The sequence below is a fragment of the Drosophila nasuta genome, chromosome 2R (genome assembly GCF_023558535.2).
Source record: "Drosophila nasuta strain 15112-1781.00 chromosome 2R, ASM2355853v1, whole genome shotgun sequence".
NCBI classification, from domain to species: Eukaryota; Metazoa; Arthropoda; class Insecta; order Diptera; family Drosophilidae; genus Drosophila; species Drosophila nasuta.
In genome coordinates this window covers 22,925,010-22,943,106 of record NC_083456.1, presented here as the reverse complement: position 1 = coordinate 22,943,106, position 18,097 = coordinate 22,925,010, and the positions used below count along the sequence as shown (strand labels likewise).

Here is an 18,097-nt window from a genome sequence, read left to right as displayed (position 1 = left end):
GGCTGGCGTCGACTGTAGTTGACAGAAAGCAGGTCGCCCCATTTGAGGCGTCGGTTAGGTTTTTTGTGCGCTATCAAAAGGTTTTTGTTTTTGCTCTAAAATAAAAGGGAAGCAAATGAAATTTATGTTCAGTTAGTTAAGCAGACGCTACTTTAGTTCAGGGTGTGTTCCAGGAAAACGTAAATATAGTCAACCCAACGAGTCAAGTTAACGGAAATGAAAACTTGCGGCAAACAATTTCAACTCCTGACGCTAAAATAAATATACTTAAGAGTGATCTATGGGTTTGCTTTCATCCTGCTGATAATTACTTGCCTTGAATCAACACAATAAGCAGAGTTCCCATTGCTCTTTTCCTTCCAATAATTTTTTGCAAATTTAATTGGCACATTTCTCTTGCACTTTACGATGTAGCAAAGCACAAATAATCATTGTAATGCTCGCACATATCAGGCTACAATATAAACTTTCATTTCACTAATTGAGGCACACAACGTAAACAAGGCTGAAAATATCCTGTAAGGCGGCAGCTTGAGCAACTTGAGACAGCTTCCGGTTCAAAGGATGTCGGATATGCGCAGGCGACGCAGCTTAAAATTAAAACTTTTTCGACAAATTGAATTAAAATAAGTGTTAAAGCATGAAAGTGCTCGACTGGAAGTTGCCCTATGGCAATAAATCTCATGAAATATTCAGAGCAAAGACGAAAGATAATTCTGTCTTGTATAAGTTTGTTAAAAATGCAAAAGCTAAAAGTTATTGAACAATGCAGGGTATAAACACAAGACTGTTGCCATTCAGATGCCATTTCCAACGGAGGCGACAGCTCGTAAACACTACTTAAATGCACTACGAAATGGAAAAGTGAAGTTGCGTTGCGTAAGGGAAAAAACTTTGTAATTAATAACATTTTAGTAAGAGCAGAAAATGTGAAAGAAAAAAGCAAGAGTTGAGCAAGCCAACGACAGGATGAAAGAGCGCCTAATGAGGCTACCTGGCGGGCGGTAATCATTAGGGATGCCACCTTGGCTCGGCTTCGCTTGGCTTAAGCACAGCTCACCTTTGGCATTTGAAATTAATTTTCAAATGGCAATGTTCCAACGAGATTTTAGCACACTGTCTGATGATATTTCTATTGCCGCTGGCCAGGATAGCAACCTCCCTCTCTCCCCTCTTCGTTGCGCATGCCAATTTTCAATTAATTTGCGATTTCCACTCGACGAAGAATTGTGAGAATCGCAGAGAGAGGCGGACGGCCCGAAATGAAATGAGGTAAATTGTGCGCCGAGTGCGAGAGATTGATTTAACTGTTGTTTCGCGTTTGACATTGACACACAGCAAATCCAATTATGCCCCCAGACCAATTGACAATTGCCAATTACCAGTTGCCAATTTGTTAAACTTCTGTTTTGTAATGCAATCAGTGAGTGAACAAAGCGATTTGGGATTTCAAACGCGTTTGTACGGAATGAAGAGCATCTGATTAGCATGTTTAAGAATGCGAAAAATGTTTAGAATACTAAACTCAAAATATTGTATAGAGAGTGGAAGCATTTTTCATTAAGCTTAGCGAGCTTGAAGCAAATTGAAAGTGAATTATATAACACAAGTAATTGAAAAGAGTAGTTAAATAAATAATCCTCATACTGTATAGCGATATTTTGTATATTACTCAGTTTCTACAGATTCTAAAGTTAACGAATATAAAGAAAATACTTAAATTAAATAATTTTCACGAATTCATTTTGAAATATTCAGATTTTGTAATGAATGAATTATGAATTGCCTGCAAGGATTAATACCAAGTCCGGCAGAAGATGATAATTACAGTTGTATCCGATTTCGAAATTATATCATACATCTCGCATAATATTTATGGCAGCTGCAATGGCTGTAGACATTTCTGACCCTTTTGGCCCCATTTTCCAAGCAGCAGCAGTTAATGCAAATTATATGGCTACACTGCTGACAACAGAGCAACAACAATAGCAACAGCATTGTAATGAGCAATTGTAGACAATTTATTGGGCAACAACAACAACAATAGCAACAACAACAACAAATCAAATTGCATGCATAACAAGAACGGCAAACGTCAGCTGGCAGCACATGAAAACGTAATGAAGAAACAGTTAAAATGTATAAATCACTGAGCAATAACACGCGACGATGACGACGCGTCGTGATTCTAATTCGAGATGTGCGCGTGACACGCACGACGTGAAACCTTCGCTTTAAATTGCAAAGCTTAAATTAACATTAATTGCTTTCTCTACAATTTTTGGTATTTTATTCATATAACAGGTAAGTAATTGCAGAAAATTTATAAAGTACAAAACGTTAAAGAAGAATTTCAACAATTATTTACACTTATAGTATTTTTATTAATATGTAGTATTTTTTATTTGATATTTGTATATTTTCATATTTAAACATCTTTTGCTAGAAAATGTTAAGAATAGTATTTTAGTATTGTATATTAATATTTCTTTTATAAATTTAGTATATTTATATGTATTACGTATTTAGTATTTGTTATTTGTATATTTTCATTTTCTTTGATTTAAGAAGAACAAAAACTAAAAAATTTGCAGTCAAATTATAAAATAGTCAAACAATTTTGACCGAAAAGTATTTTAATTTAGTTTATATATTTAGTATTTTTATGTTTTATATTTTCCTTTGTATATTTAGTATTTTCACATCTCTTATTTCAAAGCAAACCTAAAAACTCGAACAATAGGCAGCAATTTGCTTAGGGGATTGTTTTCACATGGCGCTAACTGCACTTCAATGTGTGTGTGTGTGTGAGTGGTAACAATAATAGCTGAGAAAATAGAACGTAAAGCAAACAAAACAGACATAAACCGAGTTTCCTTTAACTTGACGTCAACTAGAGTTGAAGAAAAAGGGAAAATACGCCTAAAGGGAATGAAAAGAATGGGAAAACAAGTTAATGGAGACAGAACGGTGCGACAACGGAAAAAAGGGGCCAAGATGTCAATGGTTGGTGCGAAAATATAATTATTACACATACGCAATGTAAGCCAGCTTTGTATGTACAGAAAGGGAACAAAATCAAAACAATAAAATGAATAAGTAGGACAAGATACCCTGTAATTAGCAGTGTGATAGGTGATAAACACACTAGTCTCACTTCTCTCGCTTTAATACCCAAACTCCGCAGTTGACAACAGGACTCAACATGCGGCCGCTTGTGGCACACACTACTGTACTGATGCCAAGCATGTCAAGTGAGTGGAGACGACTACGATGGTGGCATGTGGCAGTTGACAAGTGGCAAGCAAATCCAGAAATCAAGCGACCACAGTATGATGGTGTGTGCCTACATATGAGTGCGTATGTGTATGTGTGTGTGTGCAACATCAAATGCAAAACGTCAGCCAAATGGAATCGAGTGGGAACCCAACCAAAACAGCGCGACGGGGACACACAGCGAAACGTAACTCATACGCCGCGTAAGCCCAAGCAGCGAGCACCGAGAGAGTCCTCCACTCGCTGCGATGGCGATGGCGAAGTGTGAAATCATTTACGACACTGCAACGAGGCGAGAAGTAGGAGCAAACAGAGGTGGAGAGGAGTGCAGGAGCAGCTCAAGTGACTCGACCCACACCAGAAGCGGATTAGCGCTGGGACTTGAGTGACTTCCCAGCCAGCAAACCAGCACAAAAATCGAAATAAAAATGTAAAGCGAAAAAAAAGAACAGAACACACTCTCTGAGTATGTGTGTGTGTGTTGTGCTGGCAAATGAAACAAGCGGCCTATTGATTTTTCTTCAGCTCGCTCAAATCAACTTTCCGCCGCGTCGTTGTGACGTCAATGAAAAGCATGCCACAAAGCCAAAGCTGCTGCCTCTGCTTGGGATGCGTGTGGCAAATGAAAGCGGAGGTAAATACCTGTCACTGCTTTCTCTTTCTCTTTCGCTCATCCTCTTATCATAAACAAAAAAGTGAAGAAATTTGAGCATAATAAATGATCTGGCTCGTTAAAAATATATTTTTTTTATGGCAGATTGTGAGATACTGCCAATAAATGTTCTTGTTGTTCTTGTTTACTGCCTGATTTGTATCAAATATTCTGACTTGAAATTGATTTTATAAAAGTAGAAACAATTGAAATTGAAGAAAATATCAATTAATTTAATTTTGCTGTAACAACTAATGTTCTTACGGATAAGAATACAAATAATGAAAAAAATAATACATTTTAAATCTCTTCCAATTAGTTTCACTTTGTTGTACGAAAGAAGTGTTTTTCGTATGCTAAAATCTTGTTTAATTTATTTTAAATCTGAGCCAACAAAATAGCTATATAAAAAAGGGGAAAGTATTATAAAAGTAGAAAAGTTTGTGATTGTATAAAATTCCAATTATTTTTACATTGTACAAAATAATCTTTTTTTTTGTACACTAAAATATAAGTTTGAAATAAATTAAATCTGAGCCAACAAAATGATTATATAAAACAGGAATTTCTTAAATTATGTCAGAAATATAAAATTAAATTATATCAGAATATATATAATAGAGCATATATACAACTTTCTCCAATTTAAGATGCTTCATAATTTAAAAACCAAATCAAGTTCTCAGCAACGCTGCTCAATCAAGTTTACACGCATTTTGTATTCAATAAATTTAGCGATATCATTTTAGCAATAGCGAGTTATTTGTTTATAAATCAGAAACAATAAAATTGTTAATTAAAGATCGTTGGCAAATGCTTTATAGATGGCGTGTAATAAAGATCTTGACATGTGTGCATAGCTTCAAGTTATTGACTCATGCATTATATACAAACTGAATTGATGGAATGCCATCAATTTTGTTGCACTAATTGCTTACCAATATGCAAAGCAAATATTTATAAAAGTTCACACACGCTACACACACACACAGACAGACAGACAGATACACACACACACAAACACATACCGAGTCAATTCTTTTGGGGTAAAAGTTTGTTTGCTTGGTTATTGAAGCGTCACAAAAGTTGACATAAAACTTTGATGAGAAGACGCATCAATTTGCCAAAGTGGGCGTGGCATGTATCGCACTTGAGCGTCTGACAGACAGGCAAAAGGCAGCTTGTTATAATTTTCATGCGCTATTTAACATAATAAAGCAATAAGCCGCCACAGCATTTGTCAGAGATATGAAGAGCTTGGGCAAACATTTGTGTCTCTGTTTCCATTTCTTTCGCTTTTCCTATTTGATGTAATATCTCGTTCTCGTTCTTGCTCTATCTGTCTCTGTCTCACTTGCTCGTGCGTGTTTGTTTTGTGTCAATTTACAGTGGCAATGACGTTGAGCAGCGGGGTCAGCGGCGGGGTATGAAATAATAAACAAAAGTGCAGGCTTTAGTAAATATTTATACAAGAAAATATGCATCAAATTATGGTCTGGTCGTTGGGTCTGTAGTGTCTGGTTTACCATCGTGACAAGAGCAGAGAATAGGAAGGAGAGGATGTAGTGGGAATGGGGGGGAAAAGTAGTGAAAAGCAAAGAGAGAGTTTCAGTCTGAGTGTACGCTTTGTGTGTGTGCGTGTGTGCGTTTGATGTGCATGCATAATTTGCCTGGGAATATGGGCGAAAATGCTGTGAAAAAATATGCAAAGAAATAACTGAGAAATGATCTACTTAGCAGCCAGCTGTGATGTAGAGCTCAAGCTTGCAAAGAGAGCAAAGATTGCTGTCGACATTTTTAGAAATAGAAAAAAATAACTAAAGTTGCCAACTGTAATGTTAAATATTTTAAACTAGAAAAATCACATTTCCGTGTATAAACGTTTTAAGAGAACAGCCAAATTTTAAAGTATCATAAATTAAGTTTTTATAATGGAAATAATTTTACTCAAATTACAAATCATTTCAATTACCAATTCAGTAGCATAAAACGCGCTGTCATTTCAAGTGCAACACTGCGTATACTTAATCCACAATAAATGAGCAAATAAACATGTAATATAAACAGTATTATTATTATTACACCCACAACAGCTGCTACTTGTTGCAGCACTGTTAATGCTTAAGAAATTAACCAAGCACAAGCATCAGTCAACAGGAGTTAATCAAAATCTTTTGATGGCCTCAGGAGCAAACAAGAGCAACAATAATTTCGCATAATTCTCCATTTAAGAGAGACCGCAAAGCTGCGGCTGGATCAGGTGAAACCAACTGCATGCCACACGAGATTGTTGCGGCTCCCATTTTATAAAAATGTTGCCCTGCCCATTAGTTACCACACACACACTGTCTCTTGTGCTTCTTCGTTTTGTGGGGTGTTGGCTTCCATTCAATGAGCATCAACAACAATTGCCGGACAAGAAGTTGCCACAAGCACGTAAAAAGGATTCATTTTAATGCCCCGAGTTGCCACCTGAGTCTGTTGAGAACATGAAACCGAAATGGACATGACTCGCAAATAGGACGGGGGCTTTTGGGACAAATCCACGAAGATGCTTTCTCGCTCCTCTGCCAAACACTTTTACATAACTTTCACTCAGGTTGAACCCGCACCCTGGCGTACAAAACTTGTTGGCAGGCAGCTGTGGGGAATTTAATTATGCGCTTGCCTGGACCCTGGACCCTGGACCCGAACAACTTCCAAAGTCCCCGCCAAAGAAAACCCCAGAGCATCGTTAGCTGACACACCCAAACACGCACACACACCAAGACAACGCACACACACACTCAAACGTACACACACATGCGACTCGACTGATGGGCGACTAATTGCAAGCTTTGCTAAAATTAATTTCAAGCTTCAAATAATATTAGCCATGGGACCCCAGAGTGCGAGTGCGAGCGAGAAAGCGAGTGTGGGAGCGTTACAAAGGCTGGCGAACAAGTTGTCCCCTCTGCACGTGCTCAACGCGTCGTATGCGTAATGCGTCAGCCAGGTGATATCTCTGTATAGCCGTAATGTATATGAATGAACGTTATATAGGCTCACAACGAGAGCGGATCAGCACGTACTGAATGTGAAATTAATATTGGCATAATCATTATCATAAACACTAACAATACAAATAGGAATATTATGATGTTGCCTGGAATAAATCACTATTAAACGTTGTTCAAAAATGTGATGACAGAGTTCGTCAATTTGTTCGGAAATCTTACTATTTAAGAAGAGCACTATCAACGATGGTATATACGATAATATATACGATAGTAAAGCAAAATAAATATTCCTAAATAGTTTAGAATAGTTCGAAAATAATGTGAGCTCTTTCAGAAAGTAGTTTATAATGACAATATATTTTTAAAAAAATTATTTTTGAGAATTTCTCAATATTTGAAAAATCCAGGCATAAAATTTAACATGTTAAGAAATTGTCCATTAAACTTTAAACTCATGCCAAGAACTTTCATAATCTAAATTATATTTTTGAACAATTTTGGATGCAATTGATTTCTACAAGTTCGTTAACTCTGTTATAATTTAAACATTTCCCAAAAAATTGATTAGCTGAAGAACTATTAAGATCCTAGACACTTCATTCCATTTTTAATCGTTATTTAAATGAACAAACTATTTGGCAACGCTGCAGAAAATCAACTATATTAATTCAGTGTCTTTAATAGAGAATCTTGCCAAACTTTTGGAACAGCCCTCGCGCCTAATCCAACTATATATGCATAGGCACATTCATGTCGAGCTGTCTGTCTGTCGGAGGCTCTGCTAATATTGCGAGATAACGTTGTCCTGCCAATTAGCTAGAAGACCCCTAATACGACTGTGATTTTGGTTTAGTGGCTCACCTTTTGGAATTGTGGCACTAATTTTGTCTCCGTTCTGTGACGTCTCATGAACAATCGCTCCGCTCCGTTCATGGGTTGCCAACGGTAGCTAATCAGTGTAATTATCGTTTATGGAGCGCAAAATTATTAATAAAATTTCATACGCTTTGTGCTTGCTTTCGAGTCGTGCCTGTTGGGCTGTTTAATTGATTTATTGAGCCGTAATAATTGCAAATTGCTTTTAATTGTTTTTGACAAAAGATAAAAGCGTGTTACGAATATCACCAACTGCAATTGGATTAACATTAAAAAACGCTTCAAGCGTTTTCCCATCATCATCAACATAATCATCAACGTTGTCTGTCAGAAAGGACAAACACACGCTTTGTTGCCAAAATGAGATGGCATTAAATCTGATTATTTAATAATGCGAATCCATGAACAGAAGCTATCTTCAACCTAGACATTGTGATAAAATAATGCTTGCTTTTCCCCTGAAAATGTATTGCATACTTTTCGGCTCGAAGAAAATATAACTGATAAAAATGTTTACTTTTCTAATGAGTATATTTGCTTTCAATTCCTTTGTATAAAACAAACGTCGAGTTATAACAAAACCTATTAGAAATCTATTCAATATTTATTCTTTTACTAGGCATGAATAAAACTAAAGCTGTAGATAGTCAGTAATATTTTGTCTTATTATGATAAAATAGGAAAAATGTTTCACGAATTTAAAATATAATTAATATCGTTTTTTATACCCGCTACCCATAGGGTAGAAGGGTATTATAACTTTGTGCCGGCAGGAAATGTATGTAACAGGCAGAAGGAGGCATCTCCGACCCTATAAAGTATATATATTCTTGATCAGCTTCAACAGCCGAGACGATCTAGCCATGTCCGTCTGTCCGTCTGTGTGTCTGTCCGTCTGTGTGTCCGTCCGTCTGTCCGTATGAACACCTAGATCTCAGAGACTATAAGAGATAGAGCTATAATTTTTTTTCGACAACATTTGTTATGTTTGCACGCAGATCAAGTTTGTTTCAAATTTTTGCCACGCCCCCTTCCGCCCCCGCAAATAAAAAAAATCGAATAACAAGCGTAATTTTAAAGCTAGAGTTACGAATTTTGGTATATATAATAATTACTATAGTAGTTATGATTCCTAAAAATTTGGTTGCGATCAGATAAAAATTGTCGAAGTTATTAAAGAAATACTTTTGTATGGGCAAAAACGCCTACTTACTAGGGGTCTAATTTGCTTTGGCCGACAGTCTGGTATATTGTGCTGTCTATGGTATATTTTGAATGCGGTACTATATCGATATACCAAATATACCATTTGGTATATTTTTTTTTGGTTTTTAGTAGTATATTTGGTATATTTTGAGAAATATACCGCAAAATATATTGCTTTTATTCAAAATGGGTAGCTGGTATCTCACAGTCGAGTACACTCGACTGTAGCTTTCTTACTTGTTTTACTTTGCTTTTGTTCTGGTTCCTAGAAATAAAAATATAACTGTGCTTCACATGTGTATTCCTGTTCGAGGTTTCGTGATAGGAATATATACTTATATACATATTTGTGGAACAAAATTAATCATCATAGATCGAGAGCAGCTGCATTTAAGCTTTGTTGCCAGAAATAAATATTGTTCAGTACATTGAATAAGCTCATGATTTGACTCACCTTTGTGTAGTTCTCTGTGGATCGTATATCATTGATGGTCCAGGGCAACATGGACGCCGAATAACGGGGATCGACGGATGCAGTTCCGCGATAGGTCAACGAGACGAGTCGAGTTTTCATCTTGTGCTTGCTTCTTGATTGATAGTTTTCCTCAGTTTAAGATTAACGTAACGTTTTTGTTACTTGCTTTTTGTTTTTCAATGTTGCGAGTTGAAAAATTAAATGCAATTCGTGTTAAATTGAGCATGCAAATTACATTTTATCATTTTTCTTTTTTGTTGTGTTGTAACGTTTTCTGTTTTTGATTTTGCTTGTTTATTTTGCAATTCACTTTCCGCTTGGTTGTTGTTCTAATTGCTTTTTAATTGTTTTGGCTGCTGCATGGGGAAATTGTTGAGCAGCGAAAAATACAACAAAAAAATACTAAAATCAATATTTAAAAAATTAACATGCGACAAATGCGTCGCGCTCCACTTTAGAGGGGGGAAAACGAAGGAGCAACTTCTGCATGAGTCACACTGGGGCGAAAGAGAGAGAGCTAGAGAGAGAGAGAGAGAGACTGCGAGACTAACGGCATTTTAGTAGCAAGGACAATGACCACCTGACGGCGCCACTTAGGGCTAGATATTTATAATGGCGGATTGTTTTAGTATTTTGGGGAACTGGAACTCATCAGCAGGCGCGTTTACTATCAATATTGATTTTCTCTTTCCCCGCCTTCTGCCCTGCTTTGTTCATAGTGAAGTCTTCACTTTACTTTATTGCCGCTTCACATTCGCAAAAGTCAAAGTCGCTTCTTCTTTCCTTGGGGGTTTTTTTTCGCACGCGACTGCCAGAAATAGGAATGTGTGTGGACAAGGAAGACAAGAGGACGGAGAGGACGAGAGACACCACCACAAGCAAAGCAAGCAGGGGGCAACGACAGTGGAGGGAAAGGGAAGACGACACGAGTCACCCCTAAAAACGTCGCTCGATGGCAATGTTGGAATTTACTTTTGCATAAACATTTACAAATTCAACTTTTCTATGGTTTCGCAATGTTTTTCTCGCATTTGCTTTTTTGTTCGGCTTTAAGTTTACTTTTTGCTTTTCTTCACGCACACAATTGCTCACACACACAGACGCGTAGACTTGCAACAAAATAATATGAGGCAAACGAACCGAATTTTGTGGCATGAACAAAACACACGCAGACCGGAGAGACGCCAAAACGCTGCGAAATTACGTAGAGTACTGAATCGGTATCGCTACAACAAATGGCTCCAATGCTCCCATCAAGCCGACAACGCTGAGGCATTCCATTCTCTATTTTGCCGAACGTCCTTCGTCGTCCTGCGTATTTGGAGCGCATGCGTTTGGTGCTGGCAAATAGGCAAACGCGGGCACTTTTTATGCTAATCAATTGCGCGTTCGACGGTTTATGTACATTTTTTCATTTTTTTGCAAGTTACACAGCTGCATGTAAAATTAGATTTATTTTTAATTTGCAATCAACTTATCGCCCGCCAAACAAAAGCAAAATAAGAACCATAAGTAAACAATTGGACACCATTCGCTTGAATCACGCACACAGCATATGGTGTAGTCGACCAACCGCCACAATTTATCGTTTGCAGCTGAACAGCTGACTGAGCTGTGGTTGGCATTCACATCGCAATCTATAAAACAGTGTTGAAAAACGTTAGCATATATAAATATAGCGGGTCATACGTTATTAATTCAAATTAAAAACAGGTTTTTATTTAATTTTGTAGTATAAACATAAAATTTAAAATCTCAAAATATTGTCCAACTATTAGAAAGCCAAATTTAGTTGATGTAACAGTTATATGCAGCTCAATTAAAACCATAATTGCAGCTGCCGGGCTCGCGCTGCTGCTTCTTCTTCTTTATGGTCTTTTGCTAGTTTTTCAGCTTTGGTTCGTTGTAAGCCAAGTTTTGGTGGCTTAGTTTGCGCTGAAACTCGCCGAGCAACAGGTGTGTAAGACGGATGCTTTTTTCGTTTCGTGACTTCGTGTTCGTGAATCGTGGGTTCGGTTTTTTATCTGCCTGTCTCTCTCTCGCTTCCCCTTTGTTTTGGGGTGTGCGTGTGTGTAGAAGAAGAGACTTTCACTACGGTTCAAAGCCCAAGCCACTAGCAGCAGTAACTAACGCTAACGTTAACGTTAGCGCTAACATTAATTAATGCGCTTCGCACGCGTTGTCGTTATTTCGAACTCTCCTCAAGAGTTGTTTTAAGTTTCTTGTGGATGCGATGTGATGATGCTTATGAGTTTGTTTCTGCTCTTCACCACCCCGTGAGTTGTTGTTGTCGTGCTTTTTCGCATTCGCTGTCGCATATGTATGTTGTTTAATATATCAACTTGGATATTTGTTAATTTCTCACCAAGAAACACAATGCGCTGTCTGTTTGCTATTTTTTGTGTGTGAGAAAAAGGGCTATAAAAAGATATGGAACAGTTAAAAGAGAAGAGACTTTTGTCGCCGACACCAAAACAGATGGGAGACGACGACGGACGAGATTTTACCGTTAGTGCGCGAGTCGAGTATTTAAAGTTAATTTAAATAATGAGGAATTTGCGCTCATAATTGATTTAAGTAGCGCAACAGACAATAACAACAACATAGTGAACCTCTTGCATTTGCATAATTTTCCACACATACAGCAAGAAACGTCAAGAGAATTCGCTTCGCTTTTGTAGTTGTTGTTGTTGTTGGTGTTGCCACTGCAGTAGTCAGGAAAAGCAGCAGCAACAACAAGTGGAATTGGTTCCTATTGTTGTTGCTCTGCACACAGCTGCATTCGCTGTGTACTTAAATGGACAAGTTAGAATCCACATTCCACAAAAGAATAACAACCACAATACACAATACACAGAAGAAGGAAGTGGCAAAGAAACGGCAATCAGCAGCCGCAGCAGCAGCTAGAATAACAACAACGACTATAAGAACAGCAGCAACTTATCTATTAGTTTGAGCAAATTTCAAAATAATTGCGCATTCTAGACAATTTAGCCCAAGCACGAAGACAACTGCAATGATGTGCATTATTTGTAATTTGTACACACACTCGCTCACGCATACAAGTGAAACAGGTAGGCAGAGGCCGCCTCAATCAGCGTAGTGACGTCTACTGCGACTGCGACTGCGTGCAGTTTTTCATTCTTTGCGTCCCACACACTCACAAACACATGCATACACAATCCATTTGGATTTTATGTCAAGCTTCGTTGACACGACTTCTCGCTCTCGTTCTTCTCCTCTCGCGCTTTTGCTCTTTGTGGCCCACACATACTGCTTAGATAGTAGAGAGAGATGTATGATTATTGAACTAGTTAAATCTATAACCGCTGGCCTTAATTATCATCACAATAGACAAAAACGCAAAGACGCAAAGCAAACACTGGAATAACCCGGGGCAACATTGTGCTTGTAAGAATGTGGCCCAAAAGCGAAAAAGTCACAACATAATTAGAACGAGCGAAAGGCAACAAAACGTAAAAAAAGAAGAAGCGCGCGGTCAAATGTTGTTGCACAGTGGGTTGCATACAGATACATAAGATGATGAGTAAGAGGTGCTAATAAAGGCTGAGGAAAGAAAGGCCGAAGTAATCTAAATGCAAATGCAGTGTGACCAACTAAATTGATATTGCTTACAAGCGCAATCAGAATGACAGACAGACTGACAGAACAGAGAGAGAGAGAACGACAGCGAGACAGTTGATTGCAGTGAGTGCTCGATTTTGATTGGTTAATGGCAATGCGAATGCAAATGGCAGCCACTTACAGATTTATCGATAGGCAGCTTTTCAATTTGACAGCCATTTTAAAACTAAAAATAGCTCTAGAGCAACCCAATTAGTATCAACTATAAAAATTAATAAGCAAATGCATGAATATGAAATAGGGTTTTGCATTTCTATTGTTATTATGAATATTTGTGACTTATGCTAATTAAATGGTTAGAACGCAGAGAGCTCTATTCGCCCACAGTTAACTTTTTCCATTTCTAAAGAATTCATAAGCACACTCTAATGTCATGCAGACAAACACACACACGCACACACACCCAGGTCTCACCTATGATCTTGCCACATTCCCAATTCTAATGGCAACCACTGTGCGACGACGCGATGCGTGTTGAATCGTGTAGCATCGTGTCGTGTCGTGCCGTGTCGCGACTCACTCCACTCAGGTGTGTTCTTAGAGGCACCTGCTGTAAGCTGTAAGCTACAAACTGTAAGCGTAACCGGCTCAAGTTGCGTTTGCGTTGCGTCTTATTATTTGAGGCGGCACTCGCACCCGAAACAGGAAATCAAGAAGAAGCAAAAAGACCAACCAAAAAATTACAAATAAAAGAAATGATATAAAAGCAAAATAAAAGCAAAAACCGGTTATGTGTGTGCGTGTGCGTGTGTGTGTGTGTTGTGAAAATGAAAAGAAAAACTTTATGTTAACTATTGCATTGGATTTTTCGTGATGTTGATGATGATGTCTTTTTTCCTTTCCATTCAGTTCCAGTTTTTCAGTATTCGATTCGATTTTGGTGAAATCAATGTGTAGAAAGTGAAGTTACAATTGCACTCGCCAATTGACATTACGCATTAGCCTAAGAAGAAAGTGAAAATCAGTTTGTTGCGTGGTCAAACTGGACACGGATAATATTGCCAAAAAAAAGGAGTACGATAGCGGCACCTGTTTAGCGATTAAAGCGGTTCGTTGCGGCCGCCGATGCGTCTATTAATCCAAACGGCAACGGCAACGGGCGGCGCTGCTGCAGCTGCTCTACAGTCCCAATACTCGCAGTCCCAATACAATTACAGTAGCATGCGTGAGGACGACATTGAGCTGGCCATTAAGGTGGTAAGTTATCCCCTTGTCCCCTTGTATCCCGTTCTCCTTCATCGCTAAAATGAAGCATGATAGATCATATCGGATGTGCCGTGGATAAGCGTTAAATAATAACCCCATGGCAGCCAACTCGACTCGTTAATAGACAGCCAGAACAATCACTGATAGTTTACCTAGTCGTATTTGGAACGGTTCTTTCATTTCTATCTCTTTTTTTTGCGCTCAAGAATTCTTTGGAATTGTCAGTCTCTTGAACGAACCTGCTACTGGTTATACTGGAGATGCTGGAGGATTAAGTTGTGAAAGTCAAATAAGATTCAACTTTTTTTCGTACGCAGTCACAGCTGTCGAGACTCGGATTAATTGCATACTTCCTAACATCATTCGAAGTCTAAAGATAGCCAAAGATACGCATTAGTCTCGTCTTTACTTAAAGCAGTTACCAAGCGCTATAAAAGAGTCAAACTATTCAGGTTAATCGTCAAACAATTCAAGTTAATATTAAATTTAGTTGTTAACATAAAGATCTGCAGGCTGGCTTTCGTTCGATCTGCCTTCCATAGATACAAATGTATTTTAGACTGAATTCTCTTAAACCAAAGTTGTGAAAAATTTTATATTTCTTTAAAAAAATTACATTTATTTAATGTACAAATTAAGAAATTCTATATAATTGATTGCGGTGAATCTATAGTTTCACAATTCAAATTTTAATATTAAATTAGTCATCATAATTATTTTTTCGGAATACAAAGTATTAAAGTTTAGAGTTACTTTTTCCAATTCTTGATTCATCATATTCGAAATACAAATTCAATCTGTTATTGAATCTAAATAAGCCTAAGCTTATCTCCAAGTCTCAAACCGAATTATAATATGATTATTTTCTCACCAAGCAATTCTTATTAATTAATATACTAATCAACTTTCTTTATGCGTTTTCAGGTCATTGTGGGCAATGGCGGCGTTGGCAAATCCTCGATGATCCAGCGCTACTGCAAAGGCATCTTCACCAAGGACTACAAGAAAACGATTGGTGTGGACTTCCTCGAGCGACAGATCGAGATCGATGGCGAGGATGTGCGCATTATGCTGTGGGACACGGCGGGTCAGGAGGAGTTCGATTGCATCACAAAGGCATACTATAGAGGAGCACAGGCCTCAGTGCTGGTGTTTTCTACTACAGATCGCGCCTCGTTCGATGCGATCAAGGAGTGGAAGCGAAAGGTGGAGAACGAATGCAATGAGATACCCACGGTGATAGTGCAGAACAAGATCGATCTGATCGAGCAGGCGGTGGTCAGTGCCGATGAGGTGGAAACGCTGGCCAAGATGCTCAACTGTCGACTGATACGCACCTCGGTGAAGGAGGACATCAATGTGGCGTCTGTGTTTCGGTATTTGGCCACCAAATGCCATCAGCTGATGACGCAGAGTTACGATCAGGCGAACAACAGCTGCAGTCAAAACAATGCCACACATCCGCCCTTCAGCAGCACGCCCACAATCAGCGCCTTCAGTCCGACATTCACCAAGTCCAGCAGCGGCACAATTGTCCTGCGTCCGGCCAAGAAAGGCAGCGGTTCGAGTGCAGCGCGAAAGCGCAAAATTGTGCTCAAAAAGTGTGGAATATTGTGAGAGATGAAACTTTCAAGATAGCGAGAATAGCGAGCGGGGAGAGAAGTTGAAGGTGATTGAAGATTTCATGTTGGGGAGGGAGAGATACAAATGTGTGTATCTACAGCTGTTGGCAATTAATAACTGGAGCATATTTAACGCTTAATAATCATATTTTTTAGAGAGCCCAAATCAAGTTGTAGCCATGTGAGCAGCCAAGCGTTGGCTGCAACCACAGAGCATAGAGCAAACACCAAACAGCACAGCACAGTTTGAGCCACAGCCATTCACTAGTCATGCACAGACTCCGCAATGTTCGCAGTTATCGCATGATGTGTGGAGAGGATAATGTTTGGGGGGAGAATACGGCAAAACTTACTCACTAATAAACCAGATAGCGCACAAAAAGCAAACAAAGTTTGTTAGTAACGAACTGCAAATGCTCTTATTTGTAACTCAACTAAAACAGTTTTTAAATTATTTATGACACTCCAAAATTATACACAAATTTATGAAATAATTGCCTGTAGTAAATTAATTAGTAAAATAATAGTGAGGCACAACTTAAGATATGCATAAGAAGTTGTAATTACTTTTAACGAGTCTAGACTTTGTTGGCACAAATGGCGTTCCCTAAGAACTGAAACTTTAAACTACACTTTATCTGACAGTTAAAACTGTAACTGCACTTTAACGAAATAACTTGAAAATAGCATGCAAGGGAAAAGCTTAAGCAAATGTTGTTTTGTTTTGGAAGGGTAGATGCAATCAATAGAGCAAAAGAAGCAAACAGGCAGAGAGATGCATAAAGATGCATTCATTATTATTAATATTTATGCAGCTACTCAAATTTGAGCCTAATTAGTTATAGATAAGCAGATGTAACCGACTTTTCTATAACGGAGACTGATGCGGCAAAACCTCCATTCGATATTGTATGTGTAATTACTGTGTTTGTAAGTATCTATGTATGTATTTATTATTTTACTCGTACTAATCTCTATTCGTAGCTAAAGCTTTTTTTGGCACGCCAAGGGGGAAGGCGATGCAGGTGTTTCGTGTGAAATCCTTTGCCAATTAGCCTTGGCAAATGTGCAATTAATTTGTTCAACTCATTTAATTATTAGCTAATTAAGAGGCATCTCATCTCATAGACGATATATGTATGTTGTATATTCGTGTCGTCGTAACCCAGTGTGGTCTAGTGTAATATGCAAATTGTGTGGGGCCCACACACGTGAGAAGTTTCGTCTGCAGCCCAAATAAATGCAAATATATATTGTACTACAACCTAACTATCTAGCTGTATGTAAACTATATCAATGTACTCGTAACTATACACAATTATTATTATTACCTAAGCCTATAATTATGAAACTAATAAATTATTTTGTATAAATTAAATACATGCATATTATTTTATTACCGTGTATCCAATTGCATATAATTCCGCATCCATCTGCTTCCATTTCGGCATCCGACTGCTTACATTTCCGCATCCAATAAAGATCTGGAATTTGTGCAATTAAAATAGCTTATGTTCCAATTGAGATCGTGAAAGTCAGTCAACACATAATGTCAACAAATACTCGAAGAAATTCTAAAATACCAAGAATTATTAGCTGCTTGTTAAACGCACTTTTGATATGTTTACACTTTTTTTTATTTGATTTTCGCTTTTACACATTTTTTTGTATGCTTGACAATTTGTTGTTACATCCTTGTTTATTTATGTTTTCGCATTGAAATTTAATTTTAAATTGTTTAAAGTAAAATTTAGTTGGTTTCTCATTTTATCTATTTACAATTGCGCTTTGATTTTTTAAGCAATTTTCTTATTGTTTTCTGTTTTTTGTTTTATTTCATTAAATGTGTATCATTTTTTGTGTTTTTTGTTTTGTATTTTTTGTTTTCTGTTGTTGTTGTTTTTCTTCTTTTATATATAAGAAAGGCAAAATATTCGTCGTTTGATATTTACAGAGAAATCAAAAGAGAAGACTTATATCGAGAGAGTGTGAGAGCTGAGCATAAATGTTAAAATATAGGCGGGGCTACGCCTCCGTAACCCAAAAGAGGGGAAGAATTCTACTACTCAGTTTCAGATTGTTGTGTCTTGGGTGGGTGCGGTGTGTATTTGTGTGTGTTTTGTTTTGTTTAGTGTGTTTG

At 37.8% G+C, this 18,097-nt stretch overlaps 2 protein-coding genes across 6 annotated transcripts in view; one reads left to right on the top strand and one right to left on the bottom strand.

Moving 5' to 3' along the window:
* LOC132784990 (TBC1 domain family member 4) overlaps positions 1–10,944 on the bottom strand; it is a 39,006-nt gene extending 28,062 nt beyond the window's left edge. The window contains exons 1-2 of one of the 4 annotated variants that reach the window (XM_060790928.1): positions 10,457–10,944; positions 9,464–9,840 (exon numbers count right to left, since the gene is read on the bottom strand). In XM_060790928.1, the coding sequence (XP_060646911.1) occupies positions 9,464–9,583 (120 nt within the window). In that variant the 5' untranslated portion in view covers positions 9,584–9,840; positions 10,457–10,944. The remainder of the gene's footprint in view (positions 1–9,463; positions 9,841–10,456) is intronic. The other 3 variants (XM_060790930.1, XM_060790931.1, XM_060790932.1) reach the window with 3 other exon arrangements.
* A 432-nt stretch (positions 10,945–11,376) lies between these two features.
* On the top strand, positions 11,377–17,308 carry LOC132783963 (ras-related protein Rab-23). 2 transcript variants are annotated; one of them, XM_060789297.1, is made up of 3 exons: positions 11,377–11,440; positions 13,979–14,326; positions 15,260–17,308. In XM_060789297.1, the coding sequence occupies exons 2-3, from the start codon at positions 14,195–14,197 to the stop codon at positions 15,950–15,952; spliced, it is 825 nt and encodes a 274-aa protein (XP_060645280.1). In that variant the 5' UTR covers positions 11,377–11,440; positions 13,979–14,194; the 3' UTR covers positions 15,953–17,308. The 2 variants fall into 2 exon arrangements, with proteins under 2 accessions (XP_060645280.1, XP_060645281.1); XM_060789298.1 differs by lacking the exon at positions 11,377–11,440 and adding an exon at positions 11,466–11,760.
* Positions 17,309–18,097: the final 789 nt, after the last annotated feature.

What these genes read in the sequence shown, in the direction of transcription:
- LOC132783963 (XM_060789297.1), top strand. Translation starts at nt 14,195, where the DNA reads ATGCGTCTATTAATCCAAACGGCAACGGCAACGGGCGGCGCTGCTGCA. An exon ending in TTGAGCTGGCCATTAAGGTG is followed by an intron (nt 14,327 to 15,259) that starts GTAAGTTATCCC and finishes ATGCGTTTTCAG; the next exon opens with GTCATTGTGGGCAATGGCGG.